At 41.9% G+C, this 26,929-nt stretch overlaps 2 protein-coding genes across 7 annotated transcripts in view; one reads left to right on the forward strand and one right to left on the reverse strand.

Annotated features, from left to right (window-relative positions):
* Positions 1-15: 15 nt before the first annotated feature.
* Shd (cytochrome P450 family 24 subfamily A member shade) lies at positions 16-26,157 on the forward strand. Of its 5 annotated transcripts, none has more exons than XM_071793374.1 (11): positions 16-117; positions 18,341-18,476; positions 18,916-19,059; positions 20,477-20,675; positions 21,568-21,758; positions 22,037-22,235; positions 22,600-22,762; positions 23,182-23,348; positions 23,537-23,615; positions 24,194-24,391; positions 24,494-26,157. In XM_071793374.1, exons 2-11 carry the CDS (start codon positions 18,356-18,358, stop codon positions 24,617-24,619), a joined length of 1,587 nt encoding a protein of 528 aa, XP_071649475.1. In that variant the 5' UTR covers positions 16-117; positions 18,341-18,355; the 3' UTR covers positions 24,620-26,157. The 5 variants fall into 5 exon arrangements, with proteins under 5 accessions (XP_071649475.1, XP_071649470.1, XP_071649471.1 ...); XM_071793369.1 differs by lacking the exon at positions 16-117 and adding an exon at positions 7,172-7,599; XM_071793370.1 differs by lacking the exon at positions 16-117 and adding an exon at positions 9,004-9,294.
* Form3 (formin 3) overlaps positions 26,050-26,929 on the reverse strand; it is a 37,130-nt gene continuing 36,250 nt past the window's right edge. For both annotated transcript variants that reach the window (XM_071793356.1, XM_071793355.1), the window contains exon 26: positions 26,050-26,923. In XM_071793356.1, coding sequence (XP_071649457.1) covers positions 26,666-26,923 — 258 coding nt within the window. In that variant the 3' untranslated portion in view covers positions 26,050-26,665. The remainder of the gene's footprint in view (positions 26,924-26,929) is intronic.

Below are 26,929 nucleotides of genomic sequence, written 5' to 3' on the forward strand. Positions count from 1 at the left end.
CCACGAGTAAAGACCTAGACAGCACTCGTGTCCAAGACATCTTTAAGACGTCTTATTTTCCGATTTTGGATATGGCGCTGTCCGGGGAGATTCTCAACAGAAGTGAACTCTCCTAATGTAATTTCTCTGGAATATTCTTTTATTGTAGCTCACATAATAAAACAATTGTTCATACGTAATTGTGAAAGGTCCGTTACGCGTTCTCTTCGTTTCGTAACGTTAGGCACTGAATAAATATCTACTCGTGTGTTGCGTAGTTAAATCGAGGAAAATAAGGTACGATTCCGGAACGGGTGGAACCTCGGGCGAATTCCAGGTTTTAATAACGCCGGCGGTCAGACGATTCGCGAAGAGAGGAAGAAGAGAAAGACGAAGGGATGGGAGAGGGAGGGGAAACGGAGAGAGGATTCCCATTTTTTAAACGAACCATCGCGCCGTGTAATCGCATCCGACAGAATTCCGGCGAGTGACCAGTTGTGCGTGATCGCTTCCTGGTTGGTTGGCCAAGTCTCTTTGGCGCGGCGCGGCGCAGCGCAGCATACACGTGCACGCATGCACGCGCGTACACCTGTGTCCGTTCCCTCCTTACGCCGCGTGTAAGGTACGTGAATTGTGTGCGTGGATTTACCGCTCAGTGGATGGGAGCCGGACTATTAAACGAAAAGTTGAACCTCTTCCTTTCTTTCTTTTTTTCCTCTCCTTTCACAAAAACCGCAAGTGATTTATGTAGTTCCGCGTACATACGTCGCACGCGGCTGCTTCGTGTCGATATACCTGGGGACTCCTTAAAGAATTGTTGACCCCGTGTATATCGGCAAAATATCGATATCGTCCCACGCTCGATTCGTACGCGTCAGTAGTTATTTAGCAGATAACAGAGTTAAATCTCTTTATATACGGGAATCAAAAAATAGATTTTATCTTCTCTATTTTTTATTCTTTTTTATTTTATACTTTATTTTTATTCATGTTATTTTTATTCTCCAGCGTTCTTGATTTTATACTTCATTTTTTATTCATTTATTCTCCGCTGTTTCTTCATCTTGTATATACTTATTTTTTATTCGAAGGCTGAGGGCAAAAACTTTATTAAACCGCGATTACGAGATATGGGTGTAATCACTTGTTATTTTTAGAATCTTGGCTCTCTGATAAATTATATTTTTAGATATATCCCATATTTATGCTTGATAAAGAGATATAGATAATCTATATCTGTACCTTAGAGAAAGAATAGTATCTCCATTATTATGAATTTAGAAAAAAACAAGGAAAATTGTATACTTTTTTTAGATATAAAATAAAGGTATCAACTTGATTTATTGAGTTTTTAATAATGTAATTTAACCGGCATGGTTAACAAAGTACAACTGTCAATAACACACGGTATCTGACCAAAATTAAGGTACTATAGAAATGTTTAATATGACTTTTTCTAAACATTGTATCTTAATAGGAACTAATAAGAGAGATAGGATCGTAACGATATACAATCAATTAGAATCAAAAGCCATGGTTTTTAATTCTAACAATTACTGTGTTTTAAGTCCGACAAATAATCGGCGCGCAGTTTGTTGGAAAAATTATATGTATATATATAGACATATATGTATACAGTAACTAATATAAGGCTGTCAAAGACCTAAGCTTGATCGCATGGCTTTTGATTCTAATTAATAGGAACTAGTAATAAAAGACATAAGACCCTTTACAATTTAAACTTCTAGTAGGTATATTGAAAAATGTACACTAAAAAAAAATTTGTTAATCCGAAAAAATATTTAGTCTGATAACTAAAATGTTTAGTTGAACGTATCAGACTAAAAAATTTTTCGGATTAACAATTTTTTTCAGTGTATTAACTCCGTTTTACCAAATAAACGCGATTCTTTATCTCTAAGGTACGGATATATATATAATATAAAGAAAATTCTTAAAATTCTGAAGATTTATTTGTTGGATGTGTTCAAGATTATTCTTTTTTAATGTTTGATGTCAAATACGAAATGTCGGATAATCTTGTTTATTATTTCTTTTTCGAAAATGTGACGATAGAAAAATGCGTCGCCACTCACACGCTTGCAGACGGGTAATTAAAATTCCAAGCAACATGGTACGAGAAATTAAATGTGATTCGTCGCGACAGAGCAGAAGGCCAAGCCAGAAGGTCAAATTCAGATTTTGGTCCGATTAGTTGCGCGATCGTCTTTAAGAAATAAACCTATCGCTTTTAGCGTGTGGTCCAGCTTTCTATCTCTCTTTCACACGTTGCTCGTTTTCAAATCCCGAACCTATACGTCGTTTTTCATAAACGAAATAGGTTTCCTTTCGCCCTGTGGGACTCGAAACGCGACGTGATAATTAGACGCGGTTAAGCAACACACACGGGACCAACTTCGAGAACCAGTTTTTTTGTTTTTTTTTAAGCAACAGCCCGCCTTTTCAGACCGACATCACAGACGTCCCATGTCCAGCATGTCCTACGCAGCGGAATATAATTTTGAGAAAAAGAATATTCGCTAAATGTATCTTCAACAATTTTGGAATGTCTTCTCTCGATCATTATTACTCGGAATATTCGCGTGAAATCGCGTCAGGAATTCAGGATATCGCGAATGATATTTTTATGACAGTTTTTGATATCCCCATGGAATGTCTGCAGAATATCGCGTGTCACACGGGAGATTTTCGCGGGGATAGTCTTCGGGCTTCGCCGCGAAGACTTTTTCGGGACGCCGAATTGTGAACGGCCAAGTCACGTTTCCGCTGCTTCACGTGAGACACGCACGCCTGGCCCTGTCGTGGTTTATTTATGCGTGCGCGATTATTTCGCGCCGTAGGAACAGATGTTTGCGCGTATACAGGGTGTGCTGGACCTCCCGAGTTTCTTCTTGAAGCTGCCACATGCAGTAACGGAAAAAATTGTGATTATTTCAATTTTGTCAATAATTACAGAATAATTAATTAATATTTATATTTAACACATAATTATTGTAACTACATCGCGTATTAAAATAATCATTAATTAAAGCTTCCAAAATTCAAATAAAACCAGCTCGTAAATTGTAGCAGTCACTTTGTATGAGAAGGAGTATTATTTTACATATTTGTTACATTCACAAGAATCACAGGATGATAGCTATTTAACACATCAATAAGTATTTAACGTTGCAGCGTTGGTCCTAAACGCCGGCGCTATTGATTCCAGTTTATTTTTCTCTCAAGAATGACAGAAAATTCAGAGTTATTCAATATTTACTAGAGGAATAATACACAGAATACGCATTGTCCCATAAGTCTCGCAAACTATAATTTATAACAGAAATAATATTCTCAGCTACAGCTGTCACGTTAGAACCGGTCGATCCATAGAACATCCGATACTTCTTCATCTTTCTTCATCTACTCCGTAAGGGATTCCCCTGTTCTTAGGCACGCTTAGAGCTAAAAATATCAGAGTGCTTGTTAAAGCTACTGGTCTGTAAAAATTCACCCAACTCATTGTACAAGTACTTTTTGAAACGCATGACGCATTCTTTTTCCAGTAAGTAGCCTTATTAATTGCGCAAGTTAACGGTACAATGCTCATAAATTAGCATTTGCGTTGAGAAATAATTTTTGCGCATCGCTCGTCTTTTGAACGCGCATTCTTAATTTCCGACACTAATTGTAAGCCTTAGGACCAGATTCACTTGTCGTGAGTGTCAAAGAGAAATTCACCAGGTAATATTTAGCGGATAACAAATTGAAAAAAGGGGGCATTAACGGGAAGGCAGGGGGTTAATTAAATCCGCAATTGCAAAACTTCCCCGGTCGGTTGGGTCGAATTGACGTTTAAAAAGGAGGTCGCGTTAGATCGTAGAAAACGATTGTGTCGCTTATTAATATCGCTGGTCATTTTGCGTTCTGCGGCACATTTTTGTACCTACTTATGGAAACTTAGCTCCGGCCAGACATACGCAATCGGAGAAACACGACTGACGCGCGTTTCACGCTTCGAGATTAAAGCCAATGCGCGCCTGTCGTTAATATTCAGACTCGAACGCTCGGATTCGGTGTCGAATATGCTGTAAGATGCTGTAAAAATATAAACTTCGATCTCGTCGATTCGCTTGTAGAAAATAAGGATACCTATTGTCCATTTCTATCAATGTAGATTAACTTTAATCTCAGTTACTCTTTATCTTTTAATTCTTACATCTTTTAATTCTTGTTAGAATTAGAAAAAGATAAAAAGTAAGTTAAACCGAGATTAAAGTTAATCTACATTGATAGATATAACGATCGAAAATAAACGCTTGACAATTACGCGTCCAAAGCGCATTTGATATTAAATTATTGACTACATGTTACAGTTGGAGCTATATTAATAAAGCTTAATATTAATAATGAGAAAGGAGTTGTTTCAAAAAAGAAATAATCTATGAAAAGAAAATATTAAAATTCGATGTCTCCGAAGAGATTTTTAAGGAAACAAAGACGCGATCGGAAGAGCAGGATAGGCTCTGGATTTTACGTCATATCGGTACGCGATGGATCTTTGGCTCCAGCGGCTCTATGGTATTTTTTTCGTACGTATACACTTCCTTGTATATCACACCGTATCTTCCGCGGGTCAGGTCTATGCCGTCTCGACGCTCGCTTTTACTTCGTTTTACTCCGTTCGAATAGAAACGAGTTCCGATCGACGTCTCATTCCACGTGTTCACGCCCTCTTATGTATGCGATAGAGCTACATCATTTCCCCCTGACCTGGTCTAGCCCGTTCTATGCGGCCGTCCGTTCCACTCCGGACAGCGCGGTCTCCAACCCATTACGAGAGACGATGGACAAATATTTAACCCTTAAATGGAAAGAGATCGTCCTTTCGGCCGCCGAATAGCCGTAGATTCTCGAGAAATCTCGGTAGAAATAATTACATTTTCCAATAAAAGCACTTCGGGGGTCCCGGGGGAGCGCAAGGGGCCAAAATTACCGGTTTTCGACGTATTTGTGGGACAAGCTTCCCTTATCGTTTCGTATATTTTTATATTCCGTTCGACGTTAATTACGCTATGAATATTAATCCGCTGATTATAAAATTCATTTTGCGACTGCCCGAAGGATGCGGAGGCCCCTCCGTCTTAGGTTTTTACACCCGTCACCCGATCACCCGTCTCCTCTTCTTCCCGAATTATTGAGTTTATTCGCCGCCACCAGTATTTACCGGTCACTTCCAGTTTTTAGAACATTTAGATAAGCCGCGTCTGTGCAGGTCTATTTTCCGCTTGGCGACTAGAAGACAGTTTGCTCTAATCTCTCGCTCCGGTTTTCAGGTCTTACTCCGATCTTTTCCGATCTCGCTCTCAGTCTCCCTATAGTCGGAGTTGTTTACGCCCTTCGTGGGGACGACGCCGGTTGTTCGATCCGGTTGACGGCCGTTACGCATGACCGCGCAAATTCACCGCGAGACGGCGGGATCGATTTGCGCAAATTAGATGCCGTCTCGCGCGTCCGTGACTTCTCACTCAAGCACGCGTGTGCGGTGTTCTCCGATTTGACTTGAGAGAGACGATTCTCGCGCGCGTCTCGCGGAACGGTTGACTCGCTCCGTGGCCGACAAATTCATTCGCGGATTATCTGCAGATCTGTAAACGCCTCCGTCTCCAGGATATTATGTCTGTTCTACTTCTCGCACAGTTCATTTTTTTTCTCTTCTTCTCTCCAACGTGAAAAGAAAAAGAGGAAAAATGAACTGTGCAAGAAGTTCAGCTAAAAAGAACAGGCCTATAATCTATAATCCTAGGCTCCGTATGAAACACCTATTTGTGTGACGTCTTGTATTAAAGAAGCTGACCTGGACCATCTGATCCCGTGCAGATTTCGATTAAGTGAAACGTCAAGAGAGAGGAATATCCTGGACGAGAATCTGGTGAATAAGACTATTATAAAAATCGAGAATTTATGCCCTCGGTATAGATCTAGAGAAACTTCTTTGTCCCGCTTCGCTTCCTATTGCGTTATCTCTCTATTCATGAATCTCACGAGCGATTTATCTAATCGGCATACTCTCAGATAATTGATTACATGCAGGGGTCAACAATACGTTGTACCAGCGATAGCTTCTCGACCTTACCCAGGATTTTTGCGCTCCCGCTCGTTATTTCTTCGTAATTAACCCTTTAATCTCGGAGCGAAAAAGATACGTTAGGGGGTCAGCTTCTAAAATTTCTTCCTCAGTAATGAGAATACGGTACGAAAAGATATAGATAGCAGACTTCAAGGATGAAGGACAGCAGAAGAAATAACGGAAGTTTAACGGTGGAAGATTTAAATGACACACCCGAAAGCGGATGTACATGCATGCGGTGACCCGATGTCTATTTTTGTCCGAAAAAAAAGATGAGAGGACAAGAAACGGCAAAGGTGAAGATAGTTGCGGCATATCCCGTAGCGGCAGCCGGGATATCGAGGATCAGTGTCTGCCCGGATCAGGAGCGACTCTCGTATCCTCCTCGACGGGGAACGTTCCAACGCCATCTGCGCTCCGTTCCGGGCCGTCCGTCATCCGGGACCCCCACTGCGCGCACACGGGTTCCCACTGGATCCCATGGGGCCCCACCATTGGCGACAGCCAACCATGTCGTGGCGCGCGGTCGCGGAACCGACGGGCAGGGCACGGAACGGGGCATGTAAACAGAGAGGACAAGAAGATAAGAGAGTCTGTCTCCCGAGACGTCGCGAGACGGAGATGGACCGGCGGGCCCCGGCCCCGGCGTCCCACGACTCCTCCGCGAGAGAGAAGGACGAGAGAAGAGCGGGCAAAGCGGGGGGACGGGGGCTTTCGTCACCCCGTCTTACCCCTTTTCTCGGAAAACTCGCGGATCGTCACTGGTCCGCCTTTTCGCCGTGCCACCAACCATTCATAAATCCGATCGATCCGCTGAACAATGCGGCAATTAACTGCGATTGAAGTTCCATTCGCCGGACACCCCGCATCTCCCTCTTTCCTCCTCTCTCGTCTCTCTTTTCTCGCGGCATCTCTTCCTCCTCCGGGCCTCCGTGTGCCCTTCCTCCTTCGTCCCGTGCTCGCGCTACTCATCTCACTTGTACGTCCGGGTCGCGGGCTTGTTTCCCTCTCCCTCCCACGTGCGTCCCACCGAGGAACCCTCTCCGTCCGTGGCGGCCCTCTCTCTCTCTCTTCCCGCTTCCTTCTTCTTCGGCCTCCCTCTGTCCTCCTTCTCCTCTTCATCCTTCACTCGCTCTTCTTCCACCTCTGTTTCTGCCTCCTCCACCTCCATCACCGCCAGACCTCTTCCTCCTCCAACCCCTGTCACGCTTTCGGAGTTTTTGGAAAACACGAGGGTTCCCGAGGAACTTTTTGGGATCAGTGCCGCCGTGGCTGTCCAATGAGTTGGTACACAATACGGTTCACTGTCGTCATCGTAGTCGCAGCAGTTTGAGTGGACGGATCAGCGATCACTCCTCGTCCTCGGTTTCTCGCACTCAAATTTCCCTAATTCGTCAATTTCTACGAAAATTTGCGCGCTAGTACATTTATTATCGGTGCCGACAGAATCGACCTTGACAACGGTGGCTATGATAATGCGCTTGAGACCCGTAAGTTATTTCTAATATACCTTTTTACTATCTTTTAACACCTTATTCTCCTATCAAGACAGATCTTGGAAACAGATGTAATTTTTTGAAGAATTATTCTATAAACTTCAATTCTATATATAAATGTTGAAATGAAAACCACATACTTTGTTAAGATTACTCATGCGAGAATTCGTTTTACATTCTCTTTCTCTCTCTCTTTCTCTCTCTCTCTCTCTCTCTCTCTCTCTCTCTCTCTCTCTCTCTCTCTCTCTCTCTCTCTCTCTCTTTCGACACGCAGTATTATATTTTTATTCACTTCTTTAAGTCTATATGTCTGAGGAAGTTCGATTTAAAAAGGCTCGATAACTCGCATTGCGAGGTGGTTATTACAGAATTAGATATCAATAACATACAGTATATCAATAACATTGTATCAGCTATTTAACACTTGCCGAGCAAGGCGTTTAATTCTAGAAACTTTGCATGTATGTGACTAATGCACATGTTTATGTTTATCGGTTCAATGATTTTCTAGCGCAAATGCGGGAACAGCATTAGAATAATATGTCGTATTTATAGTCCTACATTTAAATGCTAAGTGTGGACATTTAATATATATCTCTTGCTCTACGTGAAGTTCGCATTTTAAAATCGTTAAAGCTAAATTTATCATTATAGAAAGTGCGAAACTATTTCTGATGATAATTTTTAAATGGCCACAATTATAATTTCAATAGCTCTTTTAACTAATATTAAATACTTCATTTTAATAAATTTTTTGTTACGTAGTTTATTTTAAAATACAATCTCTATATAAAATTATAATTCAAATTTCTTTATACATAATATAGAGTACTCAACTGCACTTGGATCGAATAATAGTGTAGACAAATCAATTATATCAAAATGGAATAATAATTTTATTCAATTTATACATAAAATATGCATAAGATATGCATAAAAGAAGCCTGCAGGTTTTCTCGACCAGAATAGAAAAATTAAATCAAAACATAGGAACGTTGAAAATATTAAAAGAAACGCGACAGTCGACAATTAGCTCTCCGATAGAGAACTTCGGAAGAAGGAGAAGACCGCAAGTGAATCGATCGATCGATCGGCGATAAAGAACGCATTCCTGGCCGCGGCGCGATCCCGCTTTTTACGAGACACCCTATAAGACGACCGGGTATGCGCCCGCGCGCTCGCAGCTATCCGTTTTTATGCATATATCCAAGTATTCATCGAGGAACGAGCATCGGCCGCTACTACCACCTGTGGCACGAGCACGCGAGGCGTACCGCGGATTTCCGGGTCCGCCGCGGCGCGTTAACCGTGAGCGTGAGAGAGGCAATAACGCGCGCGCGCACACATATGATCGCGCGCGCGTAGGATCGGCGCGGGCGCAAGTAGACCAGACCAGACCAGACCGGACCAGACACAGAGAGTGAGAAGAATTCGGCGCTGATAAGTCTTGCCGCGTCCGGGGGAGAGACTGGTGCGCGGCGCCGCGACATACACACGCGCACACACGCACGTGCACGTACGCACGCACGCACGCACATGCGTGAGGGGAGCGACGACGGACGGTGCGTGGACATGCGTGCGATTTGCTGATCGCGTTACTGCGGACGGCGCGGCGGCGCGCGGTACCTGAGGGCCCAGGCGAGTGCGCGAGGGCGAATTTTCGTCGTGCCGGAGTTCCTACGCGCCATGGTAATTCACGGCAATCACGGTGACAATCGACGAGATTGTGCGAATTTCGATTTCCGTGGTTCCGGAGATCCCGAAAGATCGCGGAAGTGCGCGCGGAATCTCCTCGATCGCGTGTTTCGGTCAAGTCGAGGCTTCTGTGCAGGAATCGGAGAAAGAGAAAGATACTCTCCAGAAGCCGCCGTAATTTCGACGAGTTTGCGTTCCGAGAACGGTGCGGACGGCGCGATAAACAACGCCCTACGTTTATCTAACAACGGGAACGCGACAGTGACGGTGACAGTTGACAGCTGACGTGAGGTAAGATACATTCTTTTCGTATTATACATGCGACGTCGAAATTCGGAATCGAGCTTGTCGAAATTACGGCGATTTTCGGTCCTCGATCTTTAATCGAAAAAGAAATTCGCGAAAGATATCGCGAAAACGTTGCTTACGAAATAATCTGTTATTGAAATCGACGATAATTATTATCTTGACCGAGAGTTATTCAATTCGCGATAAAGCACTGATTTTGGGGAACGCATCGCTCTCTTCTCACGATCAAATGTATTAATACAAAAACAAAGATAGAGCTCTCCGGATATGCAATCAATTTGATAAAGTACATTATAAGACAATATTGCCGAATATATTGAAATATAATTCTCCCGAAGCCTCTCGCGATCGAGACGCAGGAGGTGTCGTAAAAAGTAAGGTCGCCAATCGGCGAGAAAGTGACAGAGGACGCGGGGTAAAAGATGTGTATAAGCTTTTTCTGCGCGCCCCGGCTACGGTTTGGCGGGCATACAATATACGTACATGTCTGAATAACAAAAGCTTTGTTATTGTAAAGCGAGGTGTTAGATATGGCTCCCTGTTTATAAACCGGGGATAACAATCACACGCTGTCCGCCTGACAATCTTTTCCTGTTATTGCGGTAATACGTATCCTCTCTCACGCGAGCGTATCTCGGCGCGCGATATCTAACAACGCACGTTGCACGCTCTCACCCAACCTGCGCGCCGTCGTATACCTATCTATCGCGGGCTTTTCCTGCCTTCAATCTTCGTGCCTGTGCGCGGCGCGGAGTCTACCTTCGCGCGGCCTCCGAGAGAAATGTCGATTGAAATCTTGGAAGAAATCTTCGTAGACTTCTATACTCAGGAAAAAGAGAAGTGTCAAATCAACACTTATATGCTCGTATATACGGGACAATCTATAATCTTGAAATGAGATTATGTCGTGTTAAACGAAGAAAACTTGCTTGAAGTAATTTATATAAGGGGTATTCAAATAAGTTAAAGTCTAACGGTTTGACAGGTTATGTCGGGTTAAAGTCCAGTAAAAAGTTAATTAATTAACTTTGGGCGCGCTACTCTTTAAGGTTATGCAAAATACATAAGTGACTCATTAACCTATCACATTAATTTTTGAGTTAAAAGTGTAAAAATTAACTTTTTACCCGACTTTAACCCGACATAACCTGTCAAACCGTTAAACTCTAACTTATTTGAATACCCCTATAGTTAAACGAAGTTTAACTATATAAATGGTTATTTATATGGTTAATAGTCATATTAATAATCATTTATATAGTTAAACAAAGTTTTATATAGTTCAACCAAGAAAAAAAGGTTGAAATAAAAAGTTGAAATTCTTATAAGAGGATTATACAGGGTAGTAGTTAAGTACTCTAAAAGATCTTAAGGGGTGATTTCTCACGCAAATTCAAGACGAAAACTTCATAGATCCGAAACGACTTAGTTTCAAAAATACAGAGTGTCAAAGTTGAAGGAAAAATTTCATTATTTCCAAAAATTTCGAAAACCACTCAATGGCGTACCAGTTTTTTTTTCGTAAAAAGAGTACCCGCTTATCCTTGAGTTCGCTACTGATTGAATAAAAAATAATGTATGGCCCCAAAAGATCAGTCATGTCATGTCATGTCCTTCAAACATACACAAAGTTTCATCAAAATAAATTCATGGAAATAATGAAATTTTTCCTTCAACTTTGACACCCTGTATTTTTTTAACTAAGCCATTTCGGACCTATGATCATATAAAGTTTTCGTCTTGAATTTGTGTCAGGAATTACCCCTTAAAATCTTTTAGAGTACTTAACTACCACCCTGTATATTATTGCGTATATACGAGTATATCAGTGTTGATTTGACACTTTTTTCTTTTTGTGTACATCTCGTATTTTCCATGTCATATATCTCTGATATTCTAAAGATTAGTAATTAAATTGATTAGCGTGATTAAATTGATTATCAATTTAATTTCGATTGTACTGGCTAGTTTAAGTTGAGACTGCGTTTCATGATGGTAAGAAACGGCATGTGGTTTATTAAGACGAAGAGTTGTACATATTATTAGGCTATCAAGATCCAGTCTGATCGAAAATGGGGTTTTTGTTTGTAGACCTCACTCGCTTTACTTGCCGCTCGGGAGGCCGATTATCTCTCTCGGCACACTCTGTATACATATCGGCGCGCTCGAGAGACGCTTCTTTTCCGGAGAGGCCCTTCGTTTAATTGCGACAGACAGTCGGCAGCAAGATCGAGACGGCGGTCAATCATTTTATTTGCGAAATGTTAAGTGCCGCTGATACGCAGCGATAATTTGCTTGATGTTCGCACGCAGCGATTATGGCGATTACAGCCACCCGAGGGGGGTGAACCGTGAACCGTACCGTGAATGCTTGTCGTAATCGCGAGGAACGGGAACCGCAATTTCCCAAGCACTGTGTATGCCGCATAATCGGGAACGTTATACGGAAACGGCGAGATGCGATTCGCATAATCGCGGGATCGACAGCGCTCCTGCGTTGTACGTATTTTTTCAATGCTCTGTGATCATCTCTCGCGGAAGAGGAAGAACAGTAGAGCTCTCTCTCTCTCTCTCTCTCTCTCTCTCTCTCTCTCTCTCTCTCTCTCTCTCTCTCTCTCTCTCTCTTTCTTTCTCTTGTTAGAAAAAAACGAGAATCGTAGGTCTGAGAGCGAGCAGAATATGCTTGATTAATGCTAGAAACGATTAGCGAGAATTATTAGTAGTGAGAATTACAAAGACCCTAAAATAATAGTAACATTTGCATCGATAAAAAAATCTGAACGAATGACGCGACTTCGACTTGACTCTAATTTCGAGACCCCGAGTGGATTAATTTCGCGCTCGGGTCCGTTATTAGTGTTATTACTCTATACCGGAATCGCGGTGCGAACGGAATAAAGTATATGGAAGGCACTTATCAGTGGGTTATCGAACGAAAGCAAATAATTGTATGTCCGACAAATAGGTCAACTAATGGAGATAATATTCCTCGTTACTATTACTTACGCCGCGAGCGTCTGGAATTTACATTTCTTCTGGCATTTCTTCCGCGAACGGGGAGGGGGGGGCAAGAAGATTCTCATCATTTCCACTTTCGGTAAACATTTCCTCGAATCGTTCGTTACGCCGATATCCGCGTCCGATGGGCGACAATAAAACGTAGGAAGAATGTAAGTCATAAAATTTTCCACACGCAACCTTTTCCATGGCAAGACGGTATTTTCGAAGATAATCTATCGTACCTCTTAAACCTCTTATATGTCCATTTCCACCAATGTAGATTAACTTTATCTTTAACCCTATTCGCTCCAACCATGCCTTTCGTGTCCCACGAATTTCTAACAATCGTTTGTTCCGGAAAACAAATGATCGTGGGAGAATCCCCTCCACGCCGGAAAAAAGTTATTGTGGCAGGGAACCTCAGGTAAAAATTTCAAAGTCCTAGCTCATTTACTCTCGAAACGGGGAACAATCAAAATCTTGGTGGGACACGAAAGTGCATGGATGGAGGATTACGTCAGTGTTGTGTGAAAGGTAAATGAGCATTTTTTTCGATAAAAATGTATTTTTGTGTATAATTTAACCGTATTTAAAATATTTTTGTCGTTAAAAAAAAAATTTAACATTCCACAGAGGTCTATTATGGCTCAGAGGCAGGTGGAAGAGGTGGGGAGGAGCTACGATTATAAAAAAAAAATTAATTTTTTTACATAAAAAATATCTGTCACACTTCAAATTCGCCTTTTCTTATTCAGAAATTCTTTTTCTAGCATTCTTTAAGTCCTTAAAGTCCTTCTGTACCATTTAAAAATTACCAAATTTGCGGCGACGAAATTAAGTATTCCTATTTAATTAATAATTATCTCATATTTTTTTTCTCATTTGCACTACTTTTAGCTTTAATTTGCGTTTTGGTTCATTAAGCTTCGTCAATTTGTTCGTGAGTTATGATTTTTTAAGTAAAACGAGTCGTAACGTGTGTTTGTCAACATATAATTGTTGTAAAAAAATATTTAAATAAATGATTTCCAAATGTTCTTTACATTAATTTTTAGTCGAAGGTACAAAGATATTATAATAATTTTTGGGGAATTTTTCAAAGCTATTAACATTATAAAAAACACGTGGGACTCGAAAGTGCATGGTTGGAGGATTATTGGGGCGAAAAAAACGTTGGAGTGAATAGGGTAAAGGCTACATATGGTCCATATATGGATGTTTGATCACATGTAAAGCTGGGTCTAATTAACCAAAGAATTATATATAAAATATATATAGGGATAGAAAAGACTGAAGAATATAACAGAATTAGAAAAATTGCCAATAATTCGTATTAAATTGTTCAAAAACATCAATTTCTGGAGAGTCTGAAATAGTGGAGATTTGAACTGTAGCCTTTAAGGATCAATCTCGGCTTAACTTACTTTTCGTCTTTTTCTAGTTCTAAGAATTAGAAAAGGATAGGAAGTAAGTTGAGCCGAGATTAAAGTTAATCTGCAATTAGCAAAAATGGACGTTAACCGTTAGAAGCGGAAAATCGGGATTAAAATATAGATAAAATCGAAATGATACGTGCTACGTAAGTGCAGCGCGTTACAGCGAGACGAGAATATAATTAACCCGTCTTGTGCGCGCGCGCGCGCGCGCCGCCGCCGGTGGCCTGCTCGAGATATACAATTCCGTCCACACGTGGGGAAAAAATGCCGAGTAACTTACAGCAATAAAATTTATGATTGAGTGGCGCTCTCACAAAAGTGGATAATAGCCCGTAACTGTATCATTAACGAGGCGCGCGGCGCGCACACGGCATTATTCATCTCTCGTTCATTTAATTGACAGGCGTAGCGTTAGAACAGAAGCGGAGCTACAGCTAGACGATAAAACAACGAGATCGCCGTACGGTTATTTAGCTCTCTTAGCTCTTAGCTCTCCCCGCGAACGAAGCTGATTAATGGATTGATTCTCCGCGCGCGCGCGGTTTGATCACTTCGATCACGAATTGGTCCATCGCGATCCGTCGTTGACAATCCGACTCGTTCGTTCTGGAGAATCAAGGGGGAAATTATTACGTTACAGTTATCTTTCGCGAAATAACTGGCACTGAGATATTCTCCTCTAGGGCCACAGGGCGTTTTCATGGTGAAATTACAAACTGCACGCTATATATCTCGGGTTTGCGAGTGCGGAGAAAGGCAGAAAAGGGAGGAAAAAGGAAGGAGGAGTGGAGAAGAAAGGAAAGAAAGATAACGATCCAGCTACGCGACCGCGCGTCTCGTCACGGGTAATCGGGCGCAGTCCGGCCGATTATTTTTCTCGTTCTCCCCCGTACTTCTTCTTTCACTCACTCGCGCTTTCTCAATTGCTCCCCGGCAATAATCCTTTATTTACTGGTCGGTGGCGACACGCTGCCATTCCAAAGTCTTCGCACACAATTACCGGCGTTCGTTATCATTTACGATTGCCGCGGTGTGGCTGCGCGACGACGCGCAGTGCGTGCATTGCGTGCGTGCGTGTGGCGGAGAGAGCGAAATTTGCCCAATCAGTATAGCAGGACGAAAACACTTTATCCAGTCCCATGTAAATACGAGGGCGTTTAATGCGCTTGATGCATAGGGTACACACATGACGTTGAACACGAGTGACTCTTAATTAAATAACATTACATTGCATATATGTATATCGCAGAAATTTCGTGTAATTCTTTCTTTTACAAAATTCCTTGGAAATCTACAAAAAACCAGGATATTGTGGAATGAATAAAAATGATAAATATAAATATTATTTATAATATATTTATAAATTAATAAAAATTTAAACTCACAATTTTACTGACAGAACCTAAGATTTTGCAAAATCACTAGTGAAATTGTGTAATTTTTATTTATTTTACAATACTCCGGTTTTTTGTGGGATCTTTAAAAATTTTGCAAAGAAAAAAATGAATTACACAAAATTCCTGAGACATACACGTAAAAGAGCTTATAATCAAAAATAACTCTTTCTCAATTTGTTTAAAAGCCATTATTTACATCTCATGCGCACGATGACGATCGAAGCCTCCCTCGTTGTGTCAACGTTTGGGTTTCCCTCTTATCTCATTTTTTCTAGATAAAATCCATGCGTGTTGTCACGACGGAAAAATAGAGATCGCGTAAGAGAGATTTAGACAGAGAAACAGAACGAAATAAGCTTTTGATAGCGAGCACTTTTGTCTTCTTTCTTTTAGCGTGAGACTGGTTCCGCGAGATACGCAAGATATATTTTGCTCCACTCTTTATTAGACCTTTATTAGAGCTTTGATCCAAAGCTTGATCATTGACGCTAGTCAAGCGAGCTAAGAATTATAGTCTATTCGTAAAGCGTAGGTTCGAATACTGTACGAATAAAATAGGTAAATTAGAAAGAAAAATAGATAAATTAAAAGAAGAATTCCACGTAAAATTAAATTTGTACTAATTATAATAATTGTTTCTAGCTGTTTACTATCTCTTATTACAATAAGTTTGAGAGGACAAAGAAATAATTCTTATCGCTAAATAAGAATTCATTTCGCAACACCTTCAACGTGCTCAGTGTGCTTTTTATTAAGACATCCGATTGTTATTTATTCTGCAAGTCTAATAGTGTGTAAACTAACGAATCGAGAGCGTCGAATTGACATTTAACACGGCTAGCCGTGCTCTTTCTCATCGATTTTCCGAGACGTTCGTCTATATAAAATGTAATAGAGTAGAGTAAATGTGAGGTAAAAGGTAAACAAAGATCGGAATCACGTTATTGGGGAAGAATGCGGCTTCGTCGGAACGCGACGATCGCGTGTGCACCATGTTCTGCGTTCCTCGGTGGATACCATCCTTGAAAGACTCCCATCGCCGGCGAGGAGGGGGAGGGGGCCGACGATGAGACGGTACTCACGTAGCGGTGCGTTTAATTAAAGTCATTAATGAGGAAGGAACAATGTAGCCGGTCAGGAGGCACGGGACGCGTCCAGTATACACGGAAACCGCTACAAGAAAACGCCGTGGAATGCGGCGCCGTTTGCCGCGTTCCCCACTCATTTCCCCGGATATTTTCTTCCCCGATAAAAATCGCATGTTTTTATCCCCGAGATCATCCTCGGTGAGACGAGCGACGAAGCGATTTATTGTAATTTTTCCGAAAACAGCACACAATTATCTTAATCGCGCTCTTTATTTAGCCGCGAGCGTATAAAGGGGAACGCGAAAGATACGGTGAGAGGTACACACGCGATAAAAGAGAGGGGAATACAAGTGAATTTATTTCAATAGATTCTGCCGTAGTTGTACACTTGGCGTGAAGAGTCGCGGATCTGGGGGAGGAATTCAAGTTCAAAGTTTGGCCTCGAGTTGGTCGCGATAAATTCGCGGGGTGATCTTCTCTCTTTCCGCTCACCGTTACAGAATAATGCTGATATTGTTCTCGCGTTATAATGCTATTGACTTCGTCGATGCGTTAATATTAAATCAGTGTGTCGAGCGTATGTACTTAACAATGACTTACGTAGACCGTTCACAATAGATCCTTCACCCTCGGTCCTCGGTTCAGTACGGCACTGCAGTACTCGCACAGTTACACGGTTATCGTTTACACTATTTTCTTCCCGATCCGTGTAACAGCTCCGATACGTCAATGACTCAGAACGAGCGAACGAGAAGGAGGGAAAAAAGAGAAAAGAAGAGAGAGAGAGAGAGAGAGAGAAAGGGAGGGAGGCCGTGGATCATCGGGGCAACGCTGGAAGCGCGTTATCGGCGAATTGCAAATAGAGGAATCGCGCGGTCCGCAAATAACACTGGGGCACTCAGTCAGTCGCAAAAAGATACGTAAACGGTCGCTGCTATCCGCACGTTTTTCACCCTTTACCCCGTTTTGGTTTGGTTCTGTTTCTTTTTTTTCTCTCTCTCTTTCTTTTTCTCCTTTCTCTCTTCCTTCCTCCCTTTCTCGGTGAGAACCGCCGAGAAAAATGCGCGATGCTTATTGTTCCCTTCGCACCGGCGCGGCATCGCGCGCGTTTCTTCAGTGTTAAATCAAAGCGCGAACGGTGCAGCCTTATCGGAGCCGCGCGTGCAACCGGCGCGGCACGGCACGGCACGGCACGGCGATCGCGAAAAATGCGTCCACGCCAATTACAGCTGAGTTGAGCGTCGGATGTGCACGAGGCCCTCACGCCTTTGTAATGTGTCCGTGATTGTAAAGGCAAGAGGCGCTGTTTTATCCCATCATCAGATACCACATTCTCTTTGCAGTTATAAGTAGGGCTACGAACCGCGAGAAGGTATACGCAGAGAATTGCCAGACGTGTTTGAGAAGCCGCTACGATAAAAAGTAGCTTAAAGTAGCTTTGTTTTTTTAGTATTTTAAGAGTTAAAATTAATCCCACGTCTCTTTCCCTCTCTCTCTCCCTGTGCGCAACTGAAGAAACCTTGACGCATCTGAAGCTTCTCGCCGCATCAGTCGGCGCGCGAGACGAGGCGTCCAAATAATGACTCAAAACTCGCTCCGAGAGATACGGGGCGCCAGTCGTAGTACTTACTACATATTTCGACCGACGTGCCCGCGAAGGAGAGACAAGCGTTTCACGCGTCGTAACGAGATAATCGCTCCCGCGCTACCCGCTACCGCGAAGACGAATCGATCCCGCGATTGCGTCGGGAGAGAGATAGAGAGAGACAGAGAAGTCCTTCCCGTCTCTCTTTAATCCGCCTTGGTGCAGGGATTCGACTGGAGGATGCTGCTGTCCGGAGCGTGGTTCGAGACCATCGCCGCGGCGCTGCTCACGATCTTGGTGCTGGCTACCGGCTACCGACCACCTTGGTGGTTCTGGACCAGGAACTACAACACGAACGCCGGTAAGTGCGAGGAGTGATCCCCGAGATCTCTCAAGCCTTGATATCGGCCGATATCAGTCAATGGCCCTGCCCGTGACTTTCTTTCGCCTCCTCTATCATTTTTATCGTTATCAAGTGTTGTATTTGTCGAGGCGCTGGGTTCAAGTTAAGAGTTAAGTTTCTTAATCGATAACATGTAATGTATGGCGCGCGGTAGCAATATCACGACCGTATCACGTTACCGCGTAGAAATCCGAGCGATTGAAAAAGTTTCTTACATTAGTAAATAAGGTGATTTAAATTATCTGAAAGATAAAGCTCCGAGCGATATGAAGCTCTCTCTCTCTCTCTCTCTCTCTCTCTCTCTCTCTCTCTCTCTCTCTCTCTCGGTTACTCGTCAGGCATTCCTAATTTCTTCCGCGAATTTCCGTTCCGCTAAAAGTCGACGATCTCTTTGCAGATGCAGATGCAGGCGACAATGGCAGAAAGTTCAAAACAGCACGCGACGTGCCGGGTCCGTTCGCCCTGCCGATTTTGGGCACCAGATGGATATACTCCCGCTTCGGCCACTACCGCTTGAATAAGATCCACGAAGCGTATAAAGGTAAGGAGTTTGACTTTTGCCCTTGTCGATAGTAGCCGCGTTAAACACGCCGCGTTAGATCCTTTTCTTTGCTGCTAATGATATCTCAAGGTTGCGCGACCGAAAGAGGACAGGAATAGAGAAGGGGAAGGAAGAGAAGCAGAAGAAAGGGAGTAACGCGGGTGTATATTACGGTTCGTTATATTACTAATACGTCCATTCGACTCGCATAATAGATTAACCATTTCGATTAACCGGGGGCTTCCAATTACACGCGGGTCCGTAAAAAGCCCGCGCGATTAAATCGAGGGCGAGGGGGGGAAAGCGGACGTGTCTTTTTAGAGGGTCAGGGTCAAAGATACTCCAATCTTATCGCGGTGAGTTGCTGTAATTGCAAGAGACGGAGGAAAACGGAGAGCCTCTGGCAGAAAGTTGCTTATATCATCACGTTAAAAGTTGCTTATGTCATGCCAGTGAAAGATCTGTGAGAGGAGAAATTATTCGTAGAACTTTATAGATATCTCAAATTCATTGAATGAATTACTTATGAACGTATGTCCTGACCGGCAGGAATGCCTGGACATTTTGATATGTATATGACATATATGTACATATATATGTATATGTATTATGTCCAGGCATTCCTGCGGTAGAGTGTACGTCGCGGGCAACGATAAACAGTTGCCGATGCAATGATGATCATAACTTTCGGATCGACGAGATGTATTTCGCCCTGAAATTTATTCGAGCGTCTTTTCGTTCAAAATCCAGGGCTGATAATTTGCTTCGATATTGGAACTTCGTACCTTCAAAGATTCGAAACTTCGACAATTTAAAACCTTCGAAGATCGAAGTTTCGAAACTTCAAAAATTTATTTTGTCGCGTCTTCAAATTGAAGCTGTCACTTTTGTCAACTTCGAAGATTCAAAGCTGCGAAGAATCAAAATTATATAATTATTAATTTAATATAATAGTAATAGTACTGCAATAGTACTGCATAGGTACACATACTGCACATTTATAAAATTATATGACAAAATCTGAATAAAATTTCTCATGTCGCAAATATATTTTTCGAAGTTTCAAAGCTTCGAAGTTCGAAGTTAACTTCAAAGATGAAGACACCTTAAACTTCAAAGGTTAACTTCGAAAGTTAACTTCGAAAGCATTTGAATCTTTGAAGTCAAAAGTAACAGCCTTATTCAAATGCGCGTCTCGTTTGTCGAAGCGGTTTTCTCGCGTTGGTGATCTTCATGGGAAATAAAGAGTGCATTGAACCGAGGGTGTTCTGCCTTTATCGGCACCGTTCAAGCGCGATCGAAGGAGAGACGCGCGCGACACGTTCCGAGATCCGGAGCACCCGCCCCGTTACGGCACACGCTCGGATATCGGTATATGGTATTTTAACATGGCTCGTTATCCGTGATTCAAGAGTAGATCTGAATCGGCGATACGGGCCGCTGTGCAAGGAGGAGGCACTGTGGAACTTCCTCGTGATCTCCGTGTTCTCCCGTCGCGACATCGAGGCTGTCCTCAAGCGTGGCTCGAGGTACCCGCTTCGTCCTCCGCAGGAGGTCATATCCCACTACCGGCGCTCCCGGCGTGATCGTTACACCAACCTTGGTCTGGTCAATGAGTGAGTAGCCTGCCCGCGTAGTCGGCTGCGCTCGCCGATTACGTGCCGCCGCGCCGCGGCGGTATCGAGGTCAAGTTTAAGGCCGCGTCATGTAATTTCGGCTCATACCTCATACCCTGAACCGCGTTTACCGGAGAATCCGGTGGACGTGGACACTCGTGTGATACTATCATTAATCGACACGTGTTGCATGGGTTTTAACAAATTTACTCGCTATGCTCTTACATTAAGAGAAAAGTGTTTGGTATTTACGACTATAATTACATAGTAAGATAATTATGGTTGGGGTTCTTATTTTTATAGTTATTATTGCTATAATATTAGTAAAAATAACCTCATATGCATAGATCTTTCAATTATGGTCATTTTTATAGTTATTTATAGTAGTAATAATAAATACATTGCAGTAATAAAGTAGTAAATATAGTAATAAATATAGTAGTAAGACAACTGCAATAATATAGTATTGAGTCAACTATATTTTGGATTGCTAAAATAACTATAAAAAATATATAGTTGCACTGAAAATAACTGAAAATTATAGTGAAACTGTGATAACTGCGACAATTTTTTTTCTCTCAGTGTACTGACGGTCGTTACGTGATCAATCGTCATCTTTTCTTAACGCTTTCGAATCCGAATAAAGAAAACAATTAGAAAAATTAAAAAGCTGCTACATCTTACTTGGACCGATTTTTAATCGATTATTTTGCTATCGTATAAACATGAATAATATAATAGTAGAAAGTACACTTTTGACGGAGAACGAAATGGACGTAAATCGTATTTTACTTAAAAAATAAAAAAATATAATAGTCGATTGATTGTCGGGATCACGTAGGATTCTTAGGAACGTGAGAACGACCGAGTAATCAGTTACTAACTCCGACAGACAAGGCGTGACATGGCAGAAGCTACGGGCCGCCTTAACGCCGGAGCTGACCGGTGCCGGTACTGTATTTGGCTTCTTCCCGGCGCTCAATATCGTCACCGACGGATTCATCGACCTAATCCGTGAACGTAGAGCGAGCCGTTTCACCGTGAGAGGCTTCGAGGAACTCGCTTACAGAATGGGACTCGAGAGTAAGTCGCCGACGCAGTTTCACGCGTTTGTAGAAATTGCCAGCAATTTCCTAGCTCGTGTATCCGTCTCTCTCAAATAATCCCGAAATTAAAAAAAAACTACGGCAACGCCCGGCCGCGGATATCTACGAAAAATATCTTGTTTTTAGTTTCTATTCTTTTGTTCGACGGAGATAGAGTCTGATAGAGAGAAGTGTGGCTCTCGTTCGGGTTTCAGAGCTGCACCTTTCGATCCGTCATATGAATAAGTCGCTGATCTCGTTCCCTTCGTTCCTTAGGTACGTGCACGCTGATCCTGGGACGTCACCTAGGCTTCCTAAAGCCGGATTCCAGCAGCACGCTCACAACGAGATTAGCGGAAGCGGTCAGGATTCACTTCACGGCCTCGCGCGACGCCTTTTACGGCCTGCCGCTTTGGAAGCTGCTACCGACATCCGCGTACAAGCAGCTAATAGAGAGCGAGGATGCTATATACAAGTACGTCACGCGTACTTGCAGTCAGTGTCCTCGCTTTCTATTAACTTTTGATTGAAGTTACGCTGTACGGTCGATTGGTCTCGTCGCGCAGTCGAATTAGCACCGAATTTTTATTGCCAAGCCGCTGAATTCATTTCTATATAAAATTGCTTCAAATTTTGGATAAGTCAGAAAGAAGATTGATTCAAGCTTTACAATATCGAATTACGTTTTATCTTCCGTGAGTCGAGATAAATTAATGAAGATTATTCCTTTTATTTGCAAACTGTATCACGTTTGATAATTTGATACGCGCGGAGTCTAGAAGATTGGTAAAATCAACAATCGGTAGCCGTTATCTTATTGTTCTTTTCTCCTTGCTTAGCATTATCTCGGATCTCGTAGAGGCGACCATGTTGGAGAAGCAGGACGACGCAAGAGACGAGTCCGTCGAGGCGGTGTTCCTCTCCATTTTGCGACAGAAAGATCTCGATATGAGAGATAAGAAAGCTGCTATAGTGGACTTTATAGCAGCGGGAATACACACAGTGAGAGAATCACGTTGTACTTATTATAGTTGGCGATTATTCAGATTGCGATTATTTAGAGACTATTAGATTACGTTTCAGCGATATAACAAAAATTCGTAAACTTTAAAGTCACCCTTTAATGTTAAAATGACCATTTAATCAATTTTACACACATTTTACATTATAATATTTATTAGTTCAGAAACTTGACTACAAAACGTATAACTTATTATATATACTAGATAAATAATTTATTTTTAAAAAAAGCGTATGACAGTTTCTTTTCGCGAGACGAGCTTGAATCATCGGGACGCTCTTTGAGACGTCGGCGTCTTTTAGATGTTTCTTAGCCGTCTGTTTTTGCTATTATATCGTTCGGACTGTCAACCCATGCAATTACTACTACAGGGTTAAAGACAGTCGTTGGACGTTTGCAGCTAGGCAACACGCTGGTGTTCCTTTTCAACTTGATTGGCCGTAACCCTGAAGTACAAGAAACTCTTTACAACGAGGCGCAGTCTCTGGCGCCTCCCGGTTGCGATCTCACGGTGGACGATTTGCGAAAGGCGAAGTACTTACGCGCATGCATCAACGAATCCTTCAGGTTTTTAATCTTTGAATTTTATAATACGTTATCATATGCGTCAAGATCTTCCTTTTCAGCTATATGATATATCTTTTAATAACAATTAAGTTATGTGCAAATATAATTTTATATATACTTTTTAATATTTTTTTATGTATATAAGTATGAATATAAAATATATGTATTTTATATATATTATATTTTAGAATCGTACCTACGACACCTTGCATAGCCCGTATATTAGACGAGCCTATGGAGCTGGGAGGATATCGCCTTGATCCCGGAGTGAGTTTTAATAATACCTCTACACTCAATCATCGGGAATAGTATATTGTACAACTAGTGGAAAAAGTGGTCGATTCTGAATGAGTGTGAAATTGGTCGCACGAGCGAAGCGAGTGCGACCATCACACTCATTTGGGCTCGACCACTCTTTCCACGAGTTGTTCATACTATTTTTCTTAACAAGAGCGTGAAACAGGCCGCTTTTCGCGCTTGTTTTACAATTTCATTTCTCCACTAGTTGAGAAATGGCTTCATGTTTCAACGCTTACGTCATCATTGCGAAATGATCCATTGCGATACGATCCATTTCTCCACTAGTTGAAAAATGGAGCCATTTCTCAACTAGTGGAGAAATGAAATTCTAAAACAAGCGCGAAAAGCGGCCTGTTTCACGCTCTTGTTAAGAAAAATAGTATGAACAACTCGTGGGAAGAGTGGTCGAGCCCAAATAAGTGTGATGGTCGCACTCGCTTCGCTCGTGCAACCAACTTCACACTCATTCAGAATCGACCACTTTTTCCACTAGTTGTACAATATACTATTATTCATAATTTGCCCTCTCTTGTAACTTTCTGTAGACAGTGGTGTTATTGCATACATGGATAGCTGGATTGAGTGACGATAATTTCAAAGACGCATCAAAGTGCCTGCCAGAAAGATGGCTGAAACCTATGGCACCCCATTCGCCGCTGTTGGTGGCCCCTTTCGGAGCGGGTAGAAGAATATGCCCGGGAAAACGTTTCGTAGAACTCGCACTGCAGCTTATTCTGGCAAAGGTATGTGAAAATCGAAATATAAAAGAAAAGGAGAAAGAAAATCGGAGTAAATTGTCAGGAATTGTCTAAATTGTCTTTGCTATTGATTCGGGATTCATCTAGATCGTTCGGGAATTTGAGATCGTCGTCGAGGAAGAACTCGGTTTGCAGTTCGAATTTATCCTAGCTCCGCAAAGTCCCGTGTCGCTCGGATTTCGAGATCGCGGGTCGAGGGCCGAGATGACCTGAACAATTTTTTATTTGCGATTTCATCGGCGACTGTTTATCGAGCGATGAATGTTAATCGAGTGAACGAATGATCGTTCAATTGTCGTCGAGTGGAGTACGAGTTTCACTGTTCTCGCGCGAACCTGGACGGGTTTGCGCGTCTCTATTTTTTTCATCGATTGATTTCCGAGCGCTATTATTTTATATTTTTGTATGTATTATTTGTAATATTTTCTTTTAATTCGTTGAAAGGAACTCCGTTCGTCCATTGAGGGTATTCATCGGTTACTCTTGCTTAATGTTACGATATTTATATCTAAAATTGTAGAAGCGTAAGCAATTGGGATCTTCTTACCTTTTAGGACATTGACGCACGTTGCTTGCAATGCCCCGTGTCGCTTTTCATTATTCTCAACCCTTTTCTCTACTTTTTTTCACTTTGCTGTAAAACCAAACAAAACAAAAAGTCACAAAGCCCGTGTTACTTTACATTTCTGATAAATTAAATGAAGATACCAAAAGGAGAGACGCGGCGGCGATGCAATTGCAAATGTGTTTGCGAGTTCCTCAGCCGCCCTATTTAATTTTATTGATGATAACTAGCGATAATAGTTAATAAAATAATTAATATATATATAGTCGAAGAATGTTGATCTCGTGCTATATAGATTTTCTGTTATATAGAAAGTTATACCCGGTGTAATGTCGATTTATTTGATAATTTATTAACAAATTTGAATTTTGTTTGTCAAATTGTGTCATTCTATATGGCTATCGAGATCAACAATCGGGGTGGCTGAATTGGCCCGCGTCAAAATCACGGTAAAATTACATCGCATTCACGGTAATTATACTTTATCAACAAACGTAGAGAGCAGCAGGCTTAATTATATAATTTATAGTTATTTATTTCTAAGCTGTGCGGATTCCGTTTATGGTGAAAGTAAGACGATCCTGATTCTGTGTCTGTCGATCGCGCGCACCGGCTTGACTAGCCGTTATTATAGCTGAATGTTATATTTACGTACCGTATGAAAGATTTATACGCAACGTAACCCGTTGACAATCGAAAAAAGGTCAGTTTTTTCGAATTATTACGCTTTTTAGGAAGCGCCGGTGCCGAATCACACTCTCCGAGTGATCTCATTAAACATCTCTGTCGGGAACGCGGTTTTTTGATGCAATTTGAAAATGGATCGTTGATAAAAATGATTGTTAATTTACATTTTTGTACATAAAATATGTAGATATTTCTTGTTGAATACAGTGCATAAAGTATACATGAATATATATATATATATGAAAGATAGTGCAATATGCGGATTACTCGTGTTTGCAATTATTCAGCAAACTTTATTTGCGTTCTTTTCTTCGTAAAGTATGTATAGCTAATTGTAAGTTTATTTAATAATGTCGCGCGGTTTTGTTCTGTATTGAAATTTCGAATTGCATTGTCATGTAATATGTTAATTTATTTATCGGACATATATTCTACAATATATATTTATCTTTGTTAACGGTAAGAATTATATAATACTATATATCGTACATGCACATTAGTCGAGTATGTTACATTATACCTTATACACAAATACGTTCTTCTAGGCTACTGAAAGGAAAACTCCCTCAATTTGGCGCCGGATATAAAAGATCGGGGCGTTCCCCTTAAAGTTTCCTTGGTCATGTAACGTGTGGGCGTCGCGCGCGCGATAAAGCTAGAGAGAGATTTGATTATTTCCCTCTTATCCGAGCACTCACGTTGTTTGGTGTGATAGTGGCGTATAATTAGACGATAATAGCCTTTACTTATTTTGGTTTGACAATTGTGAGAGACGGCGTAGTAAGCGAGAATAACAATTTTCATTATCTAATCTTGCAGTTCTACCTTACGTGATAACATCGTCGAAATTGTTGTCCTTACAGCTTATCAATTATCAGACTCCGGATTCGGCTGATCTTACGTAACGCTAGCGGTTTTTGTTAATTCTAACGCGATTGTTAAATGTATATATAGATAAATCTTTCTCGGTCTAAAATTCTCGAATACAATTCCTTATCGATGAGTTATCACTTGACCATAACTTTGATGCTCTTGGGCAAGTTTGGTGTGGAACCCTTGTTGACGCTGGCGGCCGTGGGCCTCATAAAGCTGTGACTCTTCAAGCCGACTCGCGGCTGCATTAATCTGCTTTTCGTCGCGGACGTTTTATCGCCGGAAAGCGGTCGACTTCCTAAGATTGATTGATGACCGACGCTGCTTCCGCTGCTGCTGCTACGCGAGGCGATCGGCCGGCCCCTCGTGACCTTTGGCATGCCAGGCACCACCTACCG

Source organism: Temnothorax longispinosus, chromosome 11 (genome assembly GCF_030848805.1).
Source record: "Temnothorax longispinosus isolate EJ_2023e chromosome 11, Tlon_JGU_v1, whole genome shotgun sequence".
NCBI lineage: Eukaryota > Metazoa > Arthropoda > Insecta > Hymenoptera > Formicidae > Temnothorax > Temnothorax longispinosus.